Raw genomic sequence first — 19,786 nt, 5'->3', positions numbered from 1 at the left:
TTTCTTCATGGTCAGTGATAAAATTTCAGGCATTTGGCTCTCAGTGCAGTTTTTCCATTGGTCCTAAGAAATTGACAATTTAAAATTTAATCTCTGAAAGTCTCATCACACTTAACCCAGTGTGTTCCTGAGTTAAATTGGAAAGTAAAAATCCCCCTTTTTAAAAAATGACCCATACCACCCACCTTACAGAAGGTAGTTTTTGTCAATAGACAGGGTGCAGTAACATTTTCTAAGAAATTAAGTGCAGCAGCGGGCCATGCCATGTTTGGGGGTGCCTTTGGTAGACCCGGGGAGTTATAACTACAAAAGATGCTGGTGGGGTGGTGGATAAAGTACAGGTGTTTGGGAGTGGAGTGATGCCATCCAGCAGGTGCCTCAGACATTAGTTTGTTGATCGAGACTTTGCTTTTTTTCATGATTAAGCTCTCAGAAGAGTGTAACTACATGACCCTCATTTGCAAACTGTAAATATTTTTTATGACATAATTCATAGTAAAATTTCGAAAGTAAGATCACACCAAATGCAATGTAGGATAGTGAGTCTTCTCAGCAGTTAAGAACCGCCACTTCCAAGCTGGAGTGCTGTCCCAAGTGCATTATCAAATGGCTCCTGCTCCCAGCCTGCTTATTCCCAGCCTGCTTATGCATCCATGGAACAGATGAGTGTTGAAGACGTGCCGTGCTCAGCAGCGTAATGGGCGCTGTGAGGGATACGAAGTTGAGTCGGCCATGGCTCCTTTACTCACAGCCCAGCCCGTTGAGTCGATTTCCCTGTTGCAGGGAAGTCTAGTGGACAACACAAGTACATGTCCCAAAAGAGGTAAAATAAAGGAATTTCAGTGTTTCAGGGAACCAGAGACCACTTCTACCTGGGGCCACCCGGGAAGGGTTTATAGAAGTGGAAGCGTTGAGGCATTGTTGGCGTGCGCCGTGCAGAGGCCAGTGTGGAGTCGGGAGTGGCTGCCTGTCCCCACATCCCACTTGTCCTTCCAGCCCAGCGATAAGTGGCAGGGCCCCGACTTCCAGGGGTAGCCCAGGCCATCCCAGCTGCTCTTCAGGGCGCATGAGGGAATTCACAGAGAGCCTCAGCAAGGGTAGCCATTGCACTGCCTTGCACCCGAGTCCCTATAAGGCGAGCACACGGTACTTGTTTCTGTGTCACTGGCTCACAGTGCCGAGGGCCCAAGCTAGCACTACTCTCCTGACTCAGGCACGCCTCTAAGAACTTGGAGCCATATCAGAGCATGTTTAGAATAATTGCTTGGTGTGGTGATTTCCTACTCTGACTTTGTAAAGCTTGGAGCTTCCAAAGGAAAATGGGGATTTCTCAAATTATTTAAGTTAGATCAATTTTTTAAAAATTTAACTTTATTGATGAATAATTGACAAATATAATTGTATGTACATATGTATTTATTTATGTGTGTACGCATGGATGCCACGCCGCGCAGCTTTCGGGATCTTAGTTCCCCGATCAGGGATCGAACCCAGGGCCCTGGCAATGGACGTGCTGAGTCCTAACCCCTGGATACCGAAGGAATTCCCTAATTGTATGCTTTTAAAGTATATAATGTGATGATTTGATATATGTTTACAATGTGGAATGACTGCCGAGATCGAAATCATTAATCCATCAGTTAACTCTTTTGGGGGCAGGAGGAGTGTGGTGAGAATGCTTAAGATCTGCTCGTGGCAACTTTCAAGTATACGATACTGTATTAATAATTATAGGTCAGATTTTTTAAAGATCATCATATTAAGCATACTAAGATGATGCCAAGACTGTGTAGCTCCTTCTTTGAATTGGAATCCAATCAGAGTCCATATGATAATCTTCTCTCTCTCTCTTTTTTTTTTTGATCCTTTTATTTGTTAAGGAAACTGGTGATTTTTGTCCTATGGACTGTCCCTTATTCTGGAGTTTGCCAACTGCATCCTAGTGATATCCTTTAACACATCCCTCTGTCCTGTTTCCTATAAAATGGTAATTAGATCTAAAGACTTGCCCATATTTTAGTCCATATTAGTTTTTGCTAATCCAGCTTCCTAGGTAATGGTGTGTACTTCTGTGAGGAGGTACATAATGTCTGGTTGGAATCTAACACATTTTGAAACAAACTCAGAGATACATCATGAGAGATACTTAGTACTCACTTTTCCTACCTTTTTCAGTGTGAATTTTCTTTTTTTTAAATTGAAATACAGTCGATGTACAATATTATGTTAGTTCTAGGTGTACTGCATAGTGATTTGACATTTGCATACACCATGAGCTGATCACCACAGTAAGTCTAATAACCCTCTGTCCTCATACAAAGTTATTACAGTATTATTGACCATATTCCTTATGCTGTATATTACATTCTCATGATTTATTTATTATGTAGCTGGAGGTTTCTACCTCTTAATCCCCTTTGCCTGTTTTGCCTACCCCCTCACCCTGCCCCTTGTGGCAATCACCTGTTTGCTGTCTGTATCTGTGAGTCTGTTTTCATTTTGTTTTGGTGTTAGATTCCACGTATAGTGTGATCATTTGGTATTCCTCTTTCTCTGTCTTATTTCACTTGGCATAATACCCTCTAGATCCATCCATGTTGTCACAAATGGCAAGATTTCAATTTTCTTATGGCTGAGTAATATTCCTCTGTGTGTGTGTGCATGTGTGTGTGTACACCACACCTTTATCCATTCATGTATTGATGGGCCCTTAGGTAGCTTCCATATCTTGGCTATTGTAAATAATGCTGCAGTGAACATTGGGGTACATGTATCTTTTTGAGTTAGTGGGGGTTTTTTGGTTTTTTTTTTTCTGGTAAATACCCAGAAGTGAAATTGATGGATTGTATGGTAGTTCTATTTTTAATGTTTTGAGGAACCTCAATACTGTTTTCCATAGTGGTTGTAATAACATACAATCCCACCAACAGTGCACAAGAGTTCCCTTTACTCTACATCCTTGTTAATGCTTGTTATTTGTTGTCTTTTTGATGATAGTCATTGTGACAGGTGTGAAGTGATATCTCAGTGTGGTTTTGATTTGCATTTCCCTGATGATTAGTGAAGTTGAGCATCTTTTCATGTGCCTGTTGGCCATCTGTTTGTCTTCTTTGGAGAAACGTCTATTCAGCTTCTCTGCCCAGTTTTCTCATCAGGTTGTTGGTTTTTTTGGTGTTGAGTTGTATGAGTTCTTTGTATATTTTGGATATTAACTCCTTATTGGGTATATTATTTGCAGATATCTTCTCCAATTCAAGTGGGCTGCCTTTTCATTTTGTTGATAGTTTCTTTCCCTGTGCAAATGCTTTTTAGTTTGATGTGGTCCTGTTTGTTTATTTTTGGTTTTGTTTCCCTTGCATGAGAAGACATCCAAAAAAATATTGCTAAGACCAATGTCAAAAAATGTACTTATGTTTTTTTTCCTAAGAGTTCTATGGTTTCAGGTCTCACATTTAATCTATTTGGAATTTATTTTTGTATATTGTGTGAGAAATCAATGTGAATTTCTTGTATAACATACATACAGAAAAATATGCAAAAACCTAACTGAACAGCTTGAGGAATTTTCCCAAAGTGAACACATACCAGTATAGTCAGTCCTGAGCTCAAGAAACAATATATTACTACATTCTCAGAAGCTCCCTCGTATCTCCTTCTAGAAATTATCCTCCAGGCCCCACCAGAATATTACTGTCATGACTTCTAACATCATAGATGAGGTTTTCTTATATTTCGATGCTGCATGAATTATGTCTTTGCTCTTTATGCCTGGCTACTTTCATTCAATATGTTTATGAAATGGATCCATGTGGTTGTACTTCATTTGTTTCTAGTATGAATATACCACACTATGACTACCTACCTATGGGTTCTTTACACTCTGGGCGGTTATAAATAGTGCTGCTTTGGGCATTCTTGCTCATGTCTTCTGTTGAAGAATTGTATGTATTTCTGTTGGGTATATCCTTAGATTGGAGAATTGCTAGGTCATAGGGGACATGTATGTCCAGCTTTAGTAAATATTACCAATTTTGCAAAGTGGTTCTACTAATTTAGACCTGCTACTAGAAGCATTTGAATGCTTGACATTCTTACCAACACTTGGTGTTTCCTCTGTTCTTCATTTTATGTGGTGGCATAATGTTGTGGTTTTAATTTGTGTTTTTCTTTTCTTTGACTAATAAAGTTGAGCACCTGTTCTCGTGCTTATTGGCAATTTGAATATCACCTTTTGTGAGCTGTCTGGTCAAGTCTTTTTCTGCTTTTCTGTTGAGTTGTCTTTTGCTTATTGATTTGCAGGCATTCCTTATATATTCTAAATGAGTTCTTTGGAAACATATATCACAAACATCTATTTGGAGTGGTTTTTTTTTTTTCAAGTATAATTTACATACCATGAAATGCTGCGGTGTTAGAGTATCATGCAAACAGTTTATCAAAACACAGAATATTTCCATTGCTTAGAGAGTTCCCATGTACTCTCCCCAGTCCATACCCTTTCCCTCACAAAAGCAGCCACTCATCTGATTTCTGTGACCATAGGTTAGTTTTGCCTGTTCTAGAACTTTTATATAAATGATCTCCTCCAGTATATACTTTTTGTGTTCAGCTTCTTTCACTTAGCATATTTTCGAGATGCATCCATCTTGTTGTGTATCAGTATTCCGTCTTTTTCATTGCTGACTAGTATTCGATGGTAGATAATACCAGTTTGTTTATTCAGTCTCCTGTTGATGGACATCAGATTGTTTTCAATTTATGGTTGTTATGAATGAAGCTGCTGTGAACTTATAAGGCTTTTTATAGATGTAGCATTCACCTTTTAAAATTTCATGAAATATTTTTTTCTTTAATCATACTAAATTTTCAGTTTGTGTACTGTTCTCTAAGAAGTCCAGATATATGAAAGCGTGGATTTGTGGAAAGGATTCATTTTCTAGAAGAAATTTTTAGAAAAAAATATTCACAGTAGGATTTCATTAATTAGCTTCCCTAGGAGTTTGTGATTCATATTACAGACAACTGCTTGGGAATATCAGTTACTCTACTCATTTGAAGTTTCATTCGTTTGGATTTTTCCCTCTTCCCCAGTTGTATGTAGTTATTTGCAGTTGCACTAATAGAGACTTTGTCTTTGGGAGAAAGAAGATTATTTAGTCAAATGCATCAGCCTGTGAACCTAATGCCTTGAGTTTGGAGCATTTTAAATATTCCTTGGGAATGGGGGCAAGTGAACATTTTAAAAACAGTTAGTTTACAATTGTTAGAAAATATAGTAGTAGAAAAAATAATTCTGTGCTAAATGTTACATTGGAGATATGTGTGATAAGAATGTGGCGATCTTAAGTAAAAAAACAGCAGTGCTGAACTCATCCCCTCCAATGCCTATGATGTTACCTTCTATAAATACTTCTTGAAACGTGAGATCTTTGATCCTGTTGCCAAAATAATGTGAGATCCTATAAATTTTCTAATTATAAATGACAGTATTTTAATTTCATTCCACTGCCCCTCTGTCCCGTCCCATCTCATCGTCGCCCTCCCCCACACCCCAACTGCAGCCCAAGAAAAATGGTGTGACTGGATCGCTACAAGTCACAGGATTGAATTAAAGCACACATCATTTGCACAACTGCTCTTCCCCCACATGACTGATGCCAAGCCCAAGTAGGCTGCTCCTCCTTTTATTCTGTGCCAGACCAAATGATTGAAGTCATATGTCAAAAGCTAGTCTAGTAGAAGTGGAAGCTCTTTTTCTCAATGGGGATGTAAACTTTCTTTAAGTCAGTTATTCAGAGAAAGCTCTCTATAGAAGAGATAAGGAATTAGGAATTCAGTTTTTTACCTCTTGCTCACTCAAAGACAACTGTGGTGTGCAGTTTAATATTGGTTATATAATATGCATGTATGGAAACTGTGATCAGAAAGATTTTGCTTTAATGTCATTTCTGACTATAGTGCTTCATTTTGGAGGGACAATAATTACAAATAGAGTTCTGTGTAGCAGCTCTATTTTGCACATTTTAAAATTCAGAATCTACCTCTAGGTGGCAGCACCAGATACTTTTTCCCTGTTGTTTCTCTCTGGCCTTAATGAGTTTTATGGTATAAGCAGTAAAAGTTTTAAGTTTCCCAAAACTTCAAAATAAGCTGCTTATTGCCAATTTTGTGCGTTTTTGGAAAAATTAATTTATGTGCTGTGTAAATTTGGGGTTTAACTGTGGATTTTGACCTTAAAAAAAGGATACCAGCAGCAGTGATCCATATTTTTTAACATGACTAATTATATGTTTTCTTAAAAAGATTTAACTTAGCCCTCCGTGATTTGCCTGTTGAACTTATAATTGTCCTCCCAAGAAAATCACTTTTTTATGTTATTTTTGTATCCAGTAACTCGTACAAGGATCATTATATACCTAATATTTTAAGGTAATTACAGCGTCTTCTCCCTTTATATTTAAAAAATTTACCATTGAATTATGGCCAGGAGTGCTGAGATGAAGTCCCTTCTCTTGAAAAAAATCAGGTTGTGAATAAATCTGAAGTAATTAGCTATGCCAGTTGGTTTTGTTATTGCCGTGGCAGATAAGGGTTGTTTGTGGAAATGGACATTTAAAGTAGACATTTCATAAGGCCTGATAATTTTTCATAACTCTTGGTCACTTGTTGGGCTTTTCTCCGTAAGTAGCAAGGCAGCCCATGTCGAGTTGTGTGCTCAGCAGGCAGGCTGCCCCAGGCCTCAGGTGCACTAAGTGTATATGACTGGTGGGGAGGCATAGAAAGAGCTTTCATTGCTTCTTTATTTGAGCCCGGCCAGTTTTGTCTATGTGCAAAGCCAGCTTTGTTTTGTTCCTTGATATTTAGGTTGTGAAAGAAGCTTGTCTTTTAGAAAACCGTTGCTTATTCTTTTTCTTTTTCCTTACTTTTTGAATAGTTTTGGCCTGGGAAATTGATGAATAATCATACCATCAGAGAAAAGGTGGAGCTGCTTTCTCATAATCGTGAATAAAAGCAAGACATTATGTGAATACAGTTAGATTCACAACTAGAGGTTCAGGAATTTGCAGCAGTTATCCTTCACTACAGAGAAGAAATGGCACCATTCACGGGCATGGGCGTGCTTTCTCTTACTCCATTCCTCTGCCCCTCCTTGTCTTTAAATGAGAGAGTGTTTTTCCCCCACACTTCACTAACTTGCTGTTTCTCTTAAGCTATAGGTAACTTGTAAAATAAAAATTTATAGTGAGTCTTGGGGCCAAGTGACCTATGTTACAGTAATTTATATCACTAACCAAGAACAGGTTTTCAGTTTGTTTTGAATGTGTAGTCTTTGTTTTTATTATACACTCTCATGTTGGAAAATACTCACTTTGATTAATTACTACAAAGAGCAGCTATTAATTTGCTGTGCAACATGAATGTGCGTTTCATATATTTTTCCAAATGTATAATTTTGAATGACTATTAAATGATGGATTAAATGATGTTCATCCACTGTTTTATTTTTTCATGTGGCATGTGGCATTTGTTGGGTGCTTACCACATGATAGGCACCATTGAAAACAATTTGTCCTCTAACATCTGATTTAAACTTCAAAAGGGCATGGTGGTGGTAGTAGCTCCATTTTGCAGGTGAGAAAACCGAGACTTAAAAGTCTCAGTCTTTTCATTCTTTGTTTAGCACCTTTCCACTGTGTCAGAGTCAGCCGTAAGGCTTTTATAATTATGAGATGTCACTTGAGAATTGACCAGATAGGATTTAGGATCTTGTCACTGGATTCTGAATACATCTGTTAGATTATCTAACTTGCAAGCTGTTGATAGAGTTAAAACAATTTTTAGATATTTTTGGTATTTGAACTTTTTTGCTCAGTTATTGTTTTATGTTACTTATTTACCTTTATACTAAAATAAATATGATAGCTTTCTTTAGATTTCTAAAAAGCCTAGAATTCTTAGGGATTGCTAAGGAATGCTTTCAAGAAAATATTATAAGATATAGTGTGGAATAATTACCTTTAAGTGTAAATTCAAATAGTGGATTTTGACATATATGCTTTGGTCAAGGGTAAGTTAAATTGGTTGGCCTTACAATCTTTTCTTTTCTCAAATAGTTTGGCTAAACGAGATAGTGTAAACTATGCATCAGTTGATTTCTTGTGTCATTTTGATTGAAATATAGAAGGTATATTTGGCTTGAGAATTGTCAGGGACATTTTGGCCTATAGAATTTGTAGATTCATTGTTTTTACACATATTTTAAATTTCTGAATTCAGAACACCAAAAACCATGTCGCGTTTTGACTCAGATGCTGCTACTGAATTTTAACCACTGAATTGGATTGCAACTTACATGCTATTAACTACTGAGCCAAGATGGAATCGACCAGTGCATTGAAATCAGGGTTAGCAGTTGTGTCTGCACTTGAAGGAGTTGTAATAGCAGTGAACTTGTTTTCCTTAATGGGATTTTTATTCTCTATTTTCAATTTTAATGGTGATACTTTGATTTTAGGAGATTTTAACAGTGCACTTTTTTTTTGTGTGAGATTTTCACCGTAACTTTAAGAAAATAGTAAAACCATCCTGTAGAAGTAGTTGCTTCCAAACGCAAATGTCCAGTAGGATGTTTCTGCATTGCTTTGGTGCAGTTTACTTGTTTTGTTTATTATCTCCTTAAAAAAAGGAAGTCATTTGTCTTGCTGATATAAGCCTCTATCTTGAGTTCAAATGGTTGTGTATGTATGTGCATGAATTTGAAATACTTCTTCTGTGATTTCTTTGGAGTGTTTTTTGGAGAAGGGAATTCAAGTAATTGTGCCTTTTTGAATTTATTTTTTCTTTAACGTTAATAGGACTTGACCCCACCCAGTTTCGAGTTCGTCATTATCATAAAGATGAAGAGAATGATGCCCTCCTTGGTGGCCCAGCACAGCTCACGGATGAAGAGAAATACAGGGACTGCGAAAGGTTCACGTGTCCATGCCCTACTTGCGGAACCGAGAATATTTATGATAGTGTCTTCGATGGTTCGGTTAGTTGCTTTTGTTTTTTTTGTTTGTTTTGTGAGCGAACTAGTATAAAATCTTTTTTGTCTCCACTATCTGTATAAAAAGGAAAAAGAACACGTTTTTACGTGTTTAAAGAATTTTAGCATCATATGAATGCTGCGTTCACAGCTTAAGTTATTTCTGCTTGAAACCTCTTAATAGAGTATGCTTGAATATTGTTTTTGGCTTCCTAGAATCCTTGGCCTTGGTTTTCTAAATGGAATCTCTTAAAAATTCTAAATTATCTTAAAGTATTTTTATTGTAATTCCTTTATTAGTAACCTGTATTTCCCTCCTCCCAGCCCAATTTATTAAGACTTAGAGCAATATTTTCCTTTATCTTAAATCAAGTTAATGGGAACTAAGTGTTTTTGGAAAGTTTTTGTTTATCTTTACACATCCCACTTGCCTCCTTTTTGACAAAGGTACTCTGATTATCTTTTCTGCTGTCTTTGCATATCGAGCATTAAAAAAGTCACAGGGAGACATTTCTGTCAAGAAGTACTGCCAAAAAATGTATCATTGACCTTGGATCTGAACTTGAAACTTAGCCAATCTACTTGATCCCACTGCAGTGTTATACATGTACTAGCCATTGGCAAATGAATAGGCAGCAGAACCATGTAAAACCTTGAAACTCAAAGAAAATACATCCTTTATCTAAATTAAAAGTAATTATTTTAAGTTAATTTGGACAAACAGCAGATGTTTTGCATTTTTTTGAATCAAAACAAAGCAGTCTTTGGAAGCAAGTGCAAGGAAGAGGCAGACACAGATCAGCAATACTTGCTAAATCCTTGAGTTTTGCTTCATTACAGCTGTAAATAAGATAGTTAATTGCATAGAGGCTTGACGACTTGCAGATGGGCTAACTGTGGAAGAGCCGATGTCAAGCTCTAAAATCTCTTCCACCTGGAATTGCTTAGTGTGGCGGCGTAGGGTTATATACCAGATTGGAGCAGGAAACCAAGATGTTTAAGTATCAAGAAGGAAAACAAATGCTCCAGAAACCCCAACAGTTTTCCTGTATATTACATTTGCTTTGTCTTTGTTTAAAAGAAAACAAAACAAAACGTTTTCTCCAACTACTAATAGTTCATTCTTTCGAATTTTTGCTCCTCCTCTCTCCCCTCCCCCAAATACATTTCATGTGTGGGGGGTGGGGGTTATAGAAATTTTAAATTTGCTAAGCTAACAATAAGTGATCGCTTTGTGGTGTAACACTTAATTTTTAGGCTTTATTCTTTAAGTTGGCGATATGAATCAAACTGTTGTCAGTAACACTCTTGCTTTGTCTTCAAGTTTGGAATGAATAAGTGCAAATTTAAATTTTTGATCAGTGTCTCTAAGAAGGATGTTTATTTCCAATAATGCGACTTCAGTGGTATTTTCAGAGGGGAAACTATTTTATCCATAGTCTGTCATGTATTGAATGTAAAAAAAGTGATTTTGGGGTTTTCCTTTTGGCTTTGTACTCCATTATGATGCTGGCAAGAGTAGAAAGTGTGTGTGACTGAGGGGATCTTTGGGAGGAAAGTCGTTGAGAAAATAAGGTTAAAAACTTACTAATAAAATGAATTAAAAATATCGTATACCAGGACAGCATGTTAGTTTTTAAGCACAAGAAACCTTTCATAACCTTTTGTGTACTTGTCTGTCTTGACTTCTGTAGGGAATCGATATGGAGCCCAGCTTGTATCGTTGCAGCAACATCACTTGTAAGGCCTCACCTCTGAACTTTATGGTGCAGCTGAGCAACAAATTGATCATGGACATTAGACGTTGCATTAAAAAATACTACGAAGTAAGTATCCGTTATGAGTTTCTTACATAGGCAACTTATCTAGGTTTGTTACTTATTTTAAAATAAAATGATTTGGTTTTTGTATTATTGATCTTTTTATGAAACTAAAATTTTGAAAAGACGTTGGAGGAAAATGATTTTTCTACTGGGTGCTTCATCTCATTAATGAGCAATGTTTTTAGTAATGAAGTTTTTGCTTTTAAGGAAAAATGAGAATATAATCAGGAGGTGTTTTAGTTTATTGCTACCTAAATAAAATTAAGTTAAATGGTCACTCAGATCTTTGGGCAGAGGAGGAAAAATCACTATTACTTATCTTTGGCAGCTAGAGCCGTAACATTATGTGTGGTGATTTTGATAAACGGCCAGCTAGCTTACACTTTGTGTTTATATGGTAATCTAAACCATTTCATAACTTAGTTTTCCAAGGAAACTAGAATAAACATCTTTTAAATTTAAATGCAATTTGTCTGGCATTTTAAAAGAGAATGTCTAATTTTTATAAATATATAGTAAAAATTCCAGAACAGTGAGTGAGCTGTCTGCATTTGAAAGAAGGCTTCTTTCAAAGTTTTTGTTTTATTTTTAACACATTTCATGTGAGTTTTTTTTCTTCGAAAGTTAAAATTAAAATAAAAGCACATTTCTCATTTTATTTTTCTTAGTATTTCATTATGTCATTTGTCATCTAAGCAAAATTTCTATTACTTGAAAGTTCACTGTAACTTACATACAGAGATAACACTGGCAAGATGTTTTCCCAAAATGCCCAGGTTCTTTTAGGTAAGGCTCTTGACTTTGATCAATATCATTCTATGATTTCTGCTTATATGTTAGTTAACATATAACGTAGCATTTTCTTCTTTACAATCGAATTCATTAAATGAAAATCAAATATTAAATCATTAGGAGGAAGAGTGAAAACATAGAGTTCTGGTATTGTGATTTTGGAGTAGCATAATTTGTATTTGTCAAGAAAAAAAACCCAAGTAGGTTTGTCTGAAGATATTTTTAAAATAATAATTATGGCTCCATTTTGGGAAATCTGAAACATTTTAGTGAATAATTCTGTGCTGCACTTAATGAACAGTTGGATGGGAATAAAGGTTATCTGTGGGTTCACTTTCCGCAGTAGATGAAATGTTCAGCACGTGAAATGTTAGGCCTTTATTTAGCGTGAAGAGCCTAAATCAGAACTGTTCAGCTCATTTACAGACCTCATTGAGCAGAGCATGATTCTTGACTCTTGGGAAGAATTCTGAGTTTTCTCTCTGTGTTTAGTCTATCAAAATCTTCACCATGGAAATGTTAATACTAGAAGAAGCTCGTCTATTTCCTTCTCTAAGAACGGGCAATCTGTTTTGACTAGGTTGAGAATAGGCAGAAAAATGATCTTCTGAATAGATAGAAACATGCCCTAACTGAAAGATTGATTTCTAATTGTGTGTGTTTGTGTGTGTGTGTGTGTGTGTTGTGGTGGTAATGGTGATATAAGTATTTTTCAAGCTAAATAACCTAGTTTTAGACATCCAGACATTTAACCCAAGGTTTCTATAGCATTTGTTTTAATTGTCTGGTCTACCAACCATCTCACTGAAAGCAGGTTACAGTTTTCCTGTAATTAACTGCCCACTTGATTGACTTCCCTAAGGGATTTCTAATTAAAATACCCAAATGTCATTCTTGCAGTTGAAGATTGATATGATTGTCCTCAAAATTAGGAAGCTGTTTCTCTATTTTCTGACCTTAGGCGTATGTGATTGTCTGGGAGAGAAAGAAATCCATTATTCATTCTTTTCATGACCCCATGATGAACAAATGTTTCAGATATTCTCAACATCAGAGCTTTCATAAAGAAAGCTCATGCATCTCCAAGTTATACTTTATTGGTAGAGTGTTCTCTTTCTTCCTGACCCCAGACTTAAATGAACTTTGCCAGTAGAGGGATATGGTGTTGAGTTTCTTTTGTTATTGTGCCTCAAGTGATACTGATTACAGTTAGTTCAGTGTGATATACCATAATGGTGGTAATCCACCTGGAGAGTAATACACCAAGTGTACTGGAGATAAGGATGTTGGTAGTAAGTACTGAGATTAAGTGACTGTCCTTTGAAGCTAATGACCACAAGTGTTTCCTCCTGTTTTGCAAGTTAAAAAATACTCCCCACTGGACATGAAAGTTGGTGGTAGTCTGAGAGCAAGAGTCTCCATGTTTTTTTCATTTTAGTTTTAAAATCACTGCAGGGGAAGAGCAACCTACATTGAGAAAGGAGGGATCTCCATAAGGAAGGAGCTTTAGTAAGACAGTGGAGGAGTAAGGTACTTGACCAAACACTGTAACCTGCCAAGGAACGTAGTTCTAGATCACTGAGAAATCTGGTGGTCAAGAACAAAGGGGCAGCCGAAGTTTAGGGTAGCAAAGTATACTTCTTAATCACTCTTCAAAAAATATACCACGTATTCTGTTATTTTCTGTCATGAATTCAATAGTGCTGACTGAGTAAATGTGATGCAACAAACATTAAAAATTTTATATCTGACAGTCTATATCATATAGTGTTTTAATATTGGCTCCTATTAAAGGGGAAATGCTTTTTTCTCTCACCATATAGCAATGATTGTATCCTTTGGATTCTTGTTTTCTAGAACATCTAAATTTCTGTATACATAGAAATACAAGAAACACCAATCAAGGATATTTTAAGTAATATATTAATTTCTTTAGGCAGAAAACAACCCTAATGCTTTATCTCGAGATCTGATGAAGCATTGGAAGACTTTGAGGCAGCACAGAAAGCTGTAATTCCAAGTTGATTTCATGCCCTGGTCCTAATTGGTTCTTCTGTACAAAGTTAAAATTGAGCTGGTTTTTTTTGAAAATCATAAAAAGCCAGTTTAAAGACTATATCTCTAAGCTTTTAAGGATGTTTTTGAAAGACTCAATTTTACAGTGAAAAATTGATATGTGATCCCCCTCCCCTTAAATTCTGCTTCAGAAGAACAAATAGACACACACACACACAAAAGGGGAAAGAAACACTAGCTAATCTAAATTGGGAAATGAAGAGGGCTTTTTTTAAGCATGAAAATTTCATCATCTTGTCAGCTGGCAGAATGCCTGCTGTGTGGATTCACAAAGGCTAAGAATTACACTTTCATGAAATTTTCCTCACTAACTGCCCTGGTTAATTTGAAAGATAACCCACTGTTCTAATTCATTCCTCAATTGGGCGGTGCAGGTTTTATCTTTGATCTGACAAAGCATTTGTGTTAATCGTTTTGGCCCTCCACTAGACACTCTTGGGATTGTGCTTTTACAATAAATGTGTCTGTGATAGCTCTTTAGTCTATTATACTTACAATAGATCCATAGAACTGGTAATTAATTCTCCACTGCTTTGGAAATGGGAAGAATAGGTGTAGCTCTGTCAAGTGCTGCTGGGAAGTTTGTTTAGCTGGTTCATTTTTGAAGTGTTCCCCTCAGCCGTCCATGAAGCAGCCGCAGAGGAGAGTCTGAGATTGAGATGCTGCCTACCCTGAAGACTTGCTGATAAATGGGAAATCTGACCCCTCTTGGTACCTGGGAGGGGGGTAGTGGGTCATTTACTTTCATCTCAAGTACTATTAGTTATAATGTACATTAAACCCTCATTTTAATACTTAAAGAGCCATTCGTTTCTAATGGTGGATAGTCAACTAAAATATGCTCCTCAATTCCCATTGATGGCTTATGCAAGTTTTAGAGTGTTCCAGTGGGGCAAAATGTATTCCTGACCAGCCTTGTAGTGTTTCCAGCCACTTGTAAAGGAGTGTTACTTAGGGCACTTCACCACGATTTTTTAAACAGAGGTACTGCTGGCCCTCCATCTAGAAAAATTAACAGTGAACAGCTAGTCAGTGCTATGCATATGATAACATTGATTAGTTGTTATGACCAGAAATAGGTGGTTGAATTCCTTAGAAATTTACTATTGGTTTTACAGTCTCAAAATTTTCCAGACAAAAGCTTTCTGAGGACAGGACCTATGCTTTCTTAAGTGTCTCATCTGTGTTCTGTGCTCCAGCCCTTTGCTCTCAGTAGTGTATGCATTTTAATGTTTAGTAATATACTTTCTTGTTTTTTCTTTAGATTCTTTTTCGCAGTGCTGTCATACTGGCAGAAGGTTTATTAGTGGTTCATGAGATTCTCAGGCCAACAGGAGACTCCACAGTATTTTAAGGTCATGAAGGCATTAATAAAGCCCTTTGTTACCCTGGCTTCTCTATTTTATGTCACTGATTACTGTTGATTTCAATATATGCCCATCTCCAAGTTCATAGCCTTAATTTTTCTTCCCAAACCAAGTATCAGGCAGAGAGGCATTGACCAGAAATATTTTCATCATGATGCGAAGTCACATTGTGTAGAAACGTACTCTTGTTGTCCTGATATGAGAGTCTCACTCTTACTACACAAGGTGGCAGAGAGTGGATGCCTAACCATTCTTCCTCTCCTGCTCCTGCTCCCTCCCTGTATTTTTCCCATTTTCTTCTTAGTATATTAATTGTGGTATAAGTCACTTTAAAAAATCCCTTTTGGACCCACTTTTATGAGGAATTTCAAAAATAATGCCCAGTGTCACTTGCCTCATGATGCAGAGACTTTCTTATGTTCACGTGTGTGAGCACCTAGTAGAGAAGGGAGCGTTTGACCAACGATGCTGTGAGTCCCTCTAGAAGACAGCACACATCCCGGAAGTGGAGTGGGATGTTTTGTGGGATATGAAGAATCCATGTTACTTTTGTTTTTTCACTTTTGAAAAAAAAATGCTCGTTAGTTTTGGAATGGATATGCATCCCTCGAAAACAAAATTAATAACAACCACCAAACATAATGTTGTTAAGCCAGAAGTTGAATCGGAGCTGCCTTTTGTTAAAAAGTGCAGGAAGGTCAGGATGAAATATTGGTTAAAATATTTGCTCTACCAAAATACACACCCACTCAGCATCACAGGCAACAGAATCCATGGTGTCCAATAGTGCTTGAAGGAGGACCGTTTCTTTAGGAATACACAGAGCTCAATTAGTAAATAAATCCGATAATTAGAGATGAAGCAGCCCCCCACCACATCACCACCCCCATCCCCACCCGTGTAATTTACTAACAGGACCACTCTTATTACCATTGCCTTCTGCTTTTCAAGTGTAGCAGTGCATCATGACAGCTGTATTGTGCAGGTGGATCTGAGGGTTTTAGAGCCATGCAATGATGTTCAGTAACTCTCTCCTGTTCCGCTGCGAATGTTTGGTGTTCAATAACCCTCAAAATTTCTCATTTCTTACCTGTGGTGATGTGGGCTGATAGTTTTTAGGTTGTAGGTTACAATATGCAGTAGTCTCACAGGTGCATTAGTTCAAATAGTTTAAACTCTAAGCACCAGTGGAATTATTGTTTATTTCCTTGCCTCTGCATTTATATTTAGAACATTTAAAAAGAATAAATTGGGTGTCTTTTTTGTAAAGACTCTTAACAGCATAATTATAAGTGGTGCAAAAGGCATGCAAAGAAGCAATACATATCCATCCCACCCATTCAGCATCCCAGGCAGTGCAATCCATGCTGCCCAACGGTGCTTAAAGAAGGATCGTTGTTTTAGGAATCCATAGAACTCATCTTAAATCTCATTAAGACAAAACAAAAGAATTAGTATTTCTTTTTTGCTCCACACCATTTGATTGGGAAGCTTAGCATCAATGAACACCACGGACACCAATTGCGTTTTTTAAATGTGGTATTCTAATACGGTCCATTGATGGAGGATTGGTGGGTTTTTATTAGTGAATGGCTGTTTTTTCTTAAGTATGAATATCAAGCAAGCTGATTTTGAGTCAGGTATAACATTTTGCTGCGACACCATGGTGTGTTCTCACAGGAAAACTAAGAAGTAGAATCTCATTATAAGTAAATTTATTATTGCACAAATTTAAGGGAATAACAGATCAAACCTGCTCCCCTAAAACATGCCAGTTACGTATTCTACACAGTGTAACATGGTATGAATATTAGTTGTTATAAAGGAGTTCCAGTAAGCACATTGGATCAGGTACAGCCTTATATGCCACCTGACTTTTAACTTTCATAGAATAACCAACATTTCCTTGTACTCTATATTTATCACAATATCTCTTTATCTTTTATTTTGTTTAATATTAACCTCATGGCACGGACCCTATTTGGGGAGGCGCAGAACTAGAGCATGATCTTGAGGAACTAGCAGGGAACTCACACCAAATTCTCAGGTGCCCTGACCACAGGGAACACTGACCTCAGATCTTTCTGCAAAGTCTGAGTTCGGCCCATAGCCTCTATCGTCCACGTCATTCCCTGCATGTGCATATTTTCCATTCAGAGCCTTTGATCAGAGGTGGAGGCTGTCATAGCCACGGCCGTTGCCTGTTCTTTCCTCCTGTTCGGAAAGCTTAGCGCTTGCTTATATCAGCTTTCAGAGCCGCACCTGCTAGCCTCGCGATGGACTGTGAGGTTTTGTACTCGAACACGAGGTCAGCGTTCTTGTCTAGTCGCCCAGCGGTTGGGTAACTTCTGGAAGCCACCATTTCATAGCCTATGAGACAACAATAGTGTTAGTACCTGGCGCATCAGGTCATAAGAAGGACTTATATGGGATAATGCATTTCTAGTGCTAGTGCCTCAAGAGCTCTCACTCTTAACGCACGTTACTCTATTCTCAGGTAACAGCGGATGATGTAGCTTGGCTGTGTTCCTTCGTGTGCTCAGCCCTCACCCGCCCTGAGATTCAGCCCTGGGTCGGGGCCTCGCTGCCCCATCTTTCTTTCTTTCTTTTTTTTTTTTCTTTTTCTTTTTCTAAAATTAATTAATTTATGGCTGTGTTGGGTTTTTGTTGCTGTGCGCAGGCTTTCTCTAGTTGCGGTGAGCGGGGGCTCCTCTTCGTTGGGGTGCGTGTGCCTCTCATTGTGGTAGCTTCTCTTGTTGTGGAGCACAGGCTTGAGGTGCACCAGCTTCAGTGTTGTGGCACATGGGCTCAGTAGTTGTGGCTTGCGGGCTCTAGAGTGCAGGCTTGGTAGTCGTGGTGCTCGGGCTTAGTTGCTTCACAGCATGTGGGATCTTCCCGGACCAGGGCTCGAGCCTGTGTCCCCTGCATTGGCAGGCAGATTCTTAACCACTATGCCACCAGGGAAGTCCCTGCCAGGTCTTTCCAAGGCATCCACCTGGAAGCTTCCGTAGTCTCGCTGCTTGGGCACCCCCCGCCCCAAGCCCCGCCTCAGAACAATACCACGCAGCCCTGTCCTTCCTCCTGGCCCTCCCTGTGCTTTGCCAGCGTGGGAGTTTCCTTTTCAGTGTTGGTGAACAAGGTCCCAAAGTCAGCCTTAGGAAGGGACACTGATAAGGGCAGCTTGAGGAAGTGGCTAAAAGCAAGGAAGGGACACGAGGCTTTAGGTCCTCCAAGCCCCAGGACCCAGTGTTGTGCCTAACCTGGTCGTTGCTCAGTAAAATGTTATTGAACGAGTCATGCTACTCTGAGAGGCTGGTACTATCAAGTGACTTTCCTGCGTCACAAATAGCAGCATCAGGACCGTGACCATCCTTGAGGACCCTAATCCAGAATCCTGCTCATCACATACGGTAAGACAGCTGTTGATGAATAACAAGTTAGGCGCCATCCTCGCTGCAGTCCCTCTTTCAGGAGGATGGTAGGATGCTGCCAGAACCCTGGGTGTGAGCCTCACGAGCTAGGCCAGGCCACAGGGCCGATGGGGACATGAGTCCAGAAAGCTGATTACAGCCGCCCAGCCAAGGACCAGTGCAGCCACTAAAGCAATGCCTGGAGTTTTGGCGGCTTCTGGTATGGTTCGCCTCCTCTGAAGGGAAAATTGGAGGTTTTTTGAAATGCCCAGGAAATGCCATAGGAGTTGTCAAATATCTGAAAACAAGTGGGTAAAAACAGAAAACTGCTTGTACCAGACGAGTAGAATTCCTTTTTCAGTTCAATTTCTCTAACCTTGGGTCTTTAGGAAAAATTCAACTTCAGGTCTAACTCGAGTCATCTAGAGCTACTGTCTTGTGGTAGAGTAGGATACTGAACCAGAACAGATTTCATTTAACCTTTCAAAAGTGAGATTCTCACACTGTTGACCTTCTTGACTTCAAGCAACAAAACGGAGCTCTCCGTTCTCTGCTGCACATGTAAGTGAGAGGGGAGGAGAGCGCCTCAGGCAGTGCATGGCTCTCATATTTGGCTTGTCTAGAAAGTATACATTATGGTTCACATGTGGAAATCGGTTCTTTGCAGGTAGTTACAGATATGAATTTCCAGATTGTTCTGTCTAGCTTAGTTTTGTGTTAAATGGAATAACTGTATTTCTGTTCAAGAGGGACTTAGTTCAGCTGCCTTTCCATGGTACCATAGAAAAATACTCAAAGCCTGGATTCCAAAGAATACTACTACTACTAATAAAAATTAGAGTGTCAGTATTTTCTAATTGGCAGGTGTTGTTTTGTTTTGGACTTTGTGTACCTCAGGAATGGCTTTGTCATATGCTCATACTAACACCTACGATGTGTTGGTCTTAGCTGAGTTTTGAAAAGCAGTGTATAACGTTGTATCCTGGTTCAAAACTCATTTGACCCTTGGTGCTCCCTCAAAAATATTTTTGGTTTCTACTGTTCCAGCATATGATAACTCTTCTGTTAGAGTTTTGTGAAGTACATTATCCAGCTTGTTTCCTGAAAGATCCCCAGCCTCATTCAGGTTCCACAGGTGCTCAGGTTCCTTGGCTGTTGGAGAAGCGCTTGGTGTTGCTGGAAACCTAGATGATTTGTTAGCCCGGCTCTCAGGAGCCTTGTGTAGCTGGCCTTCAGTCTCCATCCACCAGCAAAGGATGTTTAAGAATCATGTCAGGAAAAAAATCCCAA

The 19,786-nt window shown here is 38.4% G+C and overlaps 1 protein-coding gene across 5 annotated transcripts in view; it reads left to right on the top strand.

The window, feature by feature from the left end:
• POLA1 (DNA polymerase alpha 1, catalytic subunit) overlaps positions 1–19,786 on the top strand; it is a 288,927-nt gene that overhangs the window by 129,344 nt on the left and 139,797 nt on the right. For 4 of the 5 annotated variants that reach the window (XM_057718415.1, XM_057718416.1, XM_057718413.1 and 1 more), the window contains 2 exons: positions 8,856–9,034; positions 10,723–10,854. In XM_057718415.1, the coding sequence (XP_057574398.1) occupies positions 8,856–9,034; positions 10,723–10,854 (311 nt within the window). Of the gene's footprint in view, positions 1–8,855; positions 9,035–10,722; positions 10,855–14,983; positions 15,096–19,786 lie in introns of those variants that run through there. The other variant, XM_057718417.1, reaches the window with a different exon arrangement.

Source organism: Hippopotamus amphibius, chromosome X (assembly GCF_030028045.1).
Source record: "Hippopotamus amphibius kiboko isolate mHipAmp2 chromosome X, mHipAmp2.hap2, whole genome shotgun sequence".
NCBI lineage: Eukaryota > Metazoa > Chordata > Mammalia > Artiodactyla > Hippopotamidae > Hippopotamus > Hippopotamus amphibius.
This window is presented reverse-complemented; position numbering and strand designations above follow the sequence as displayed.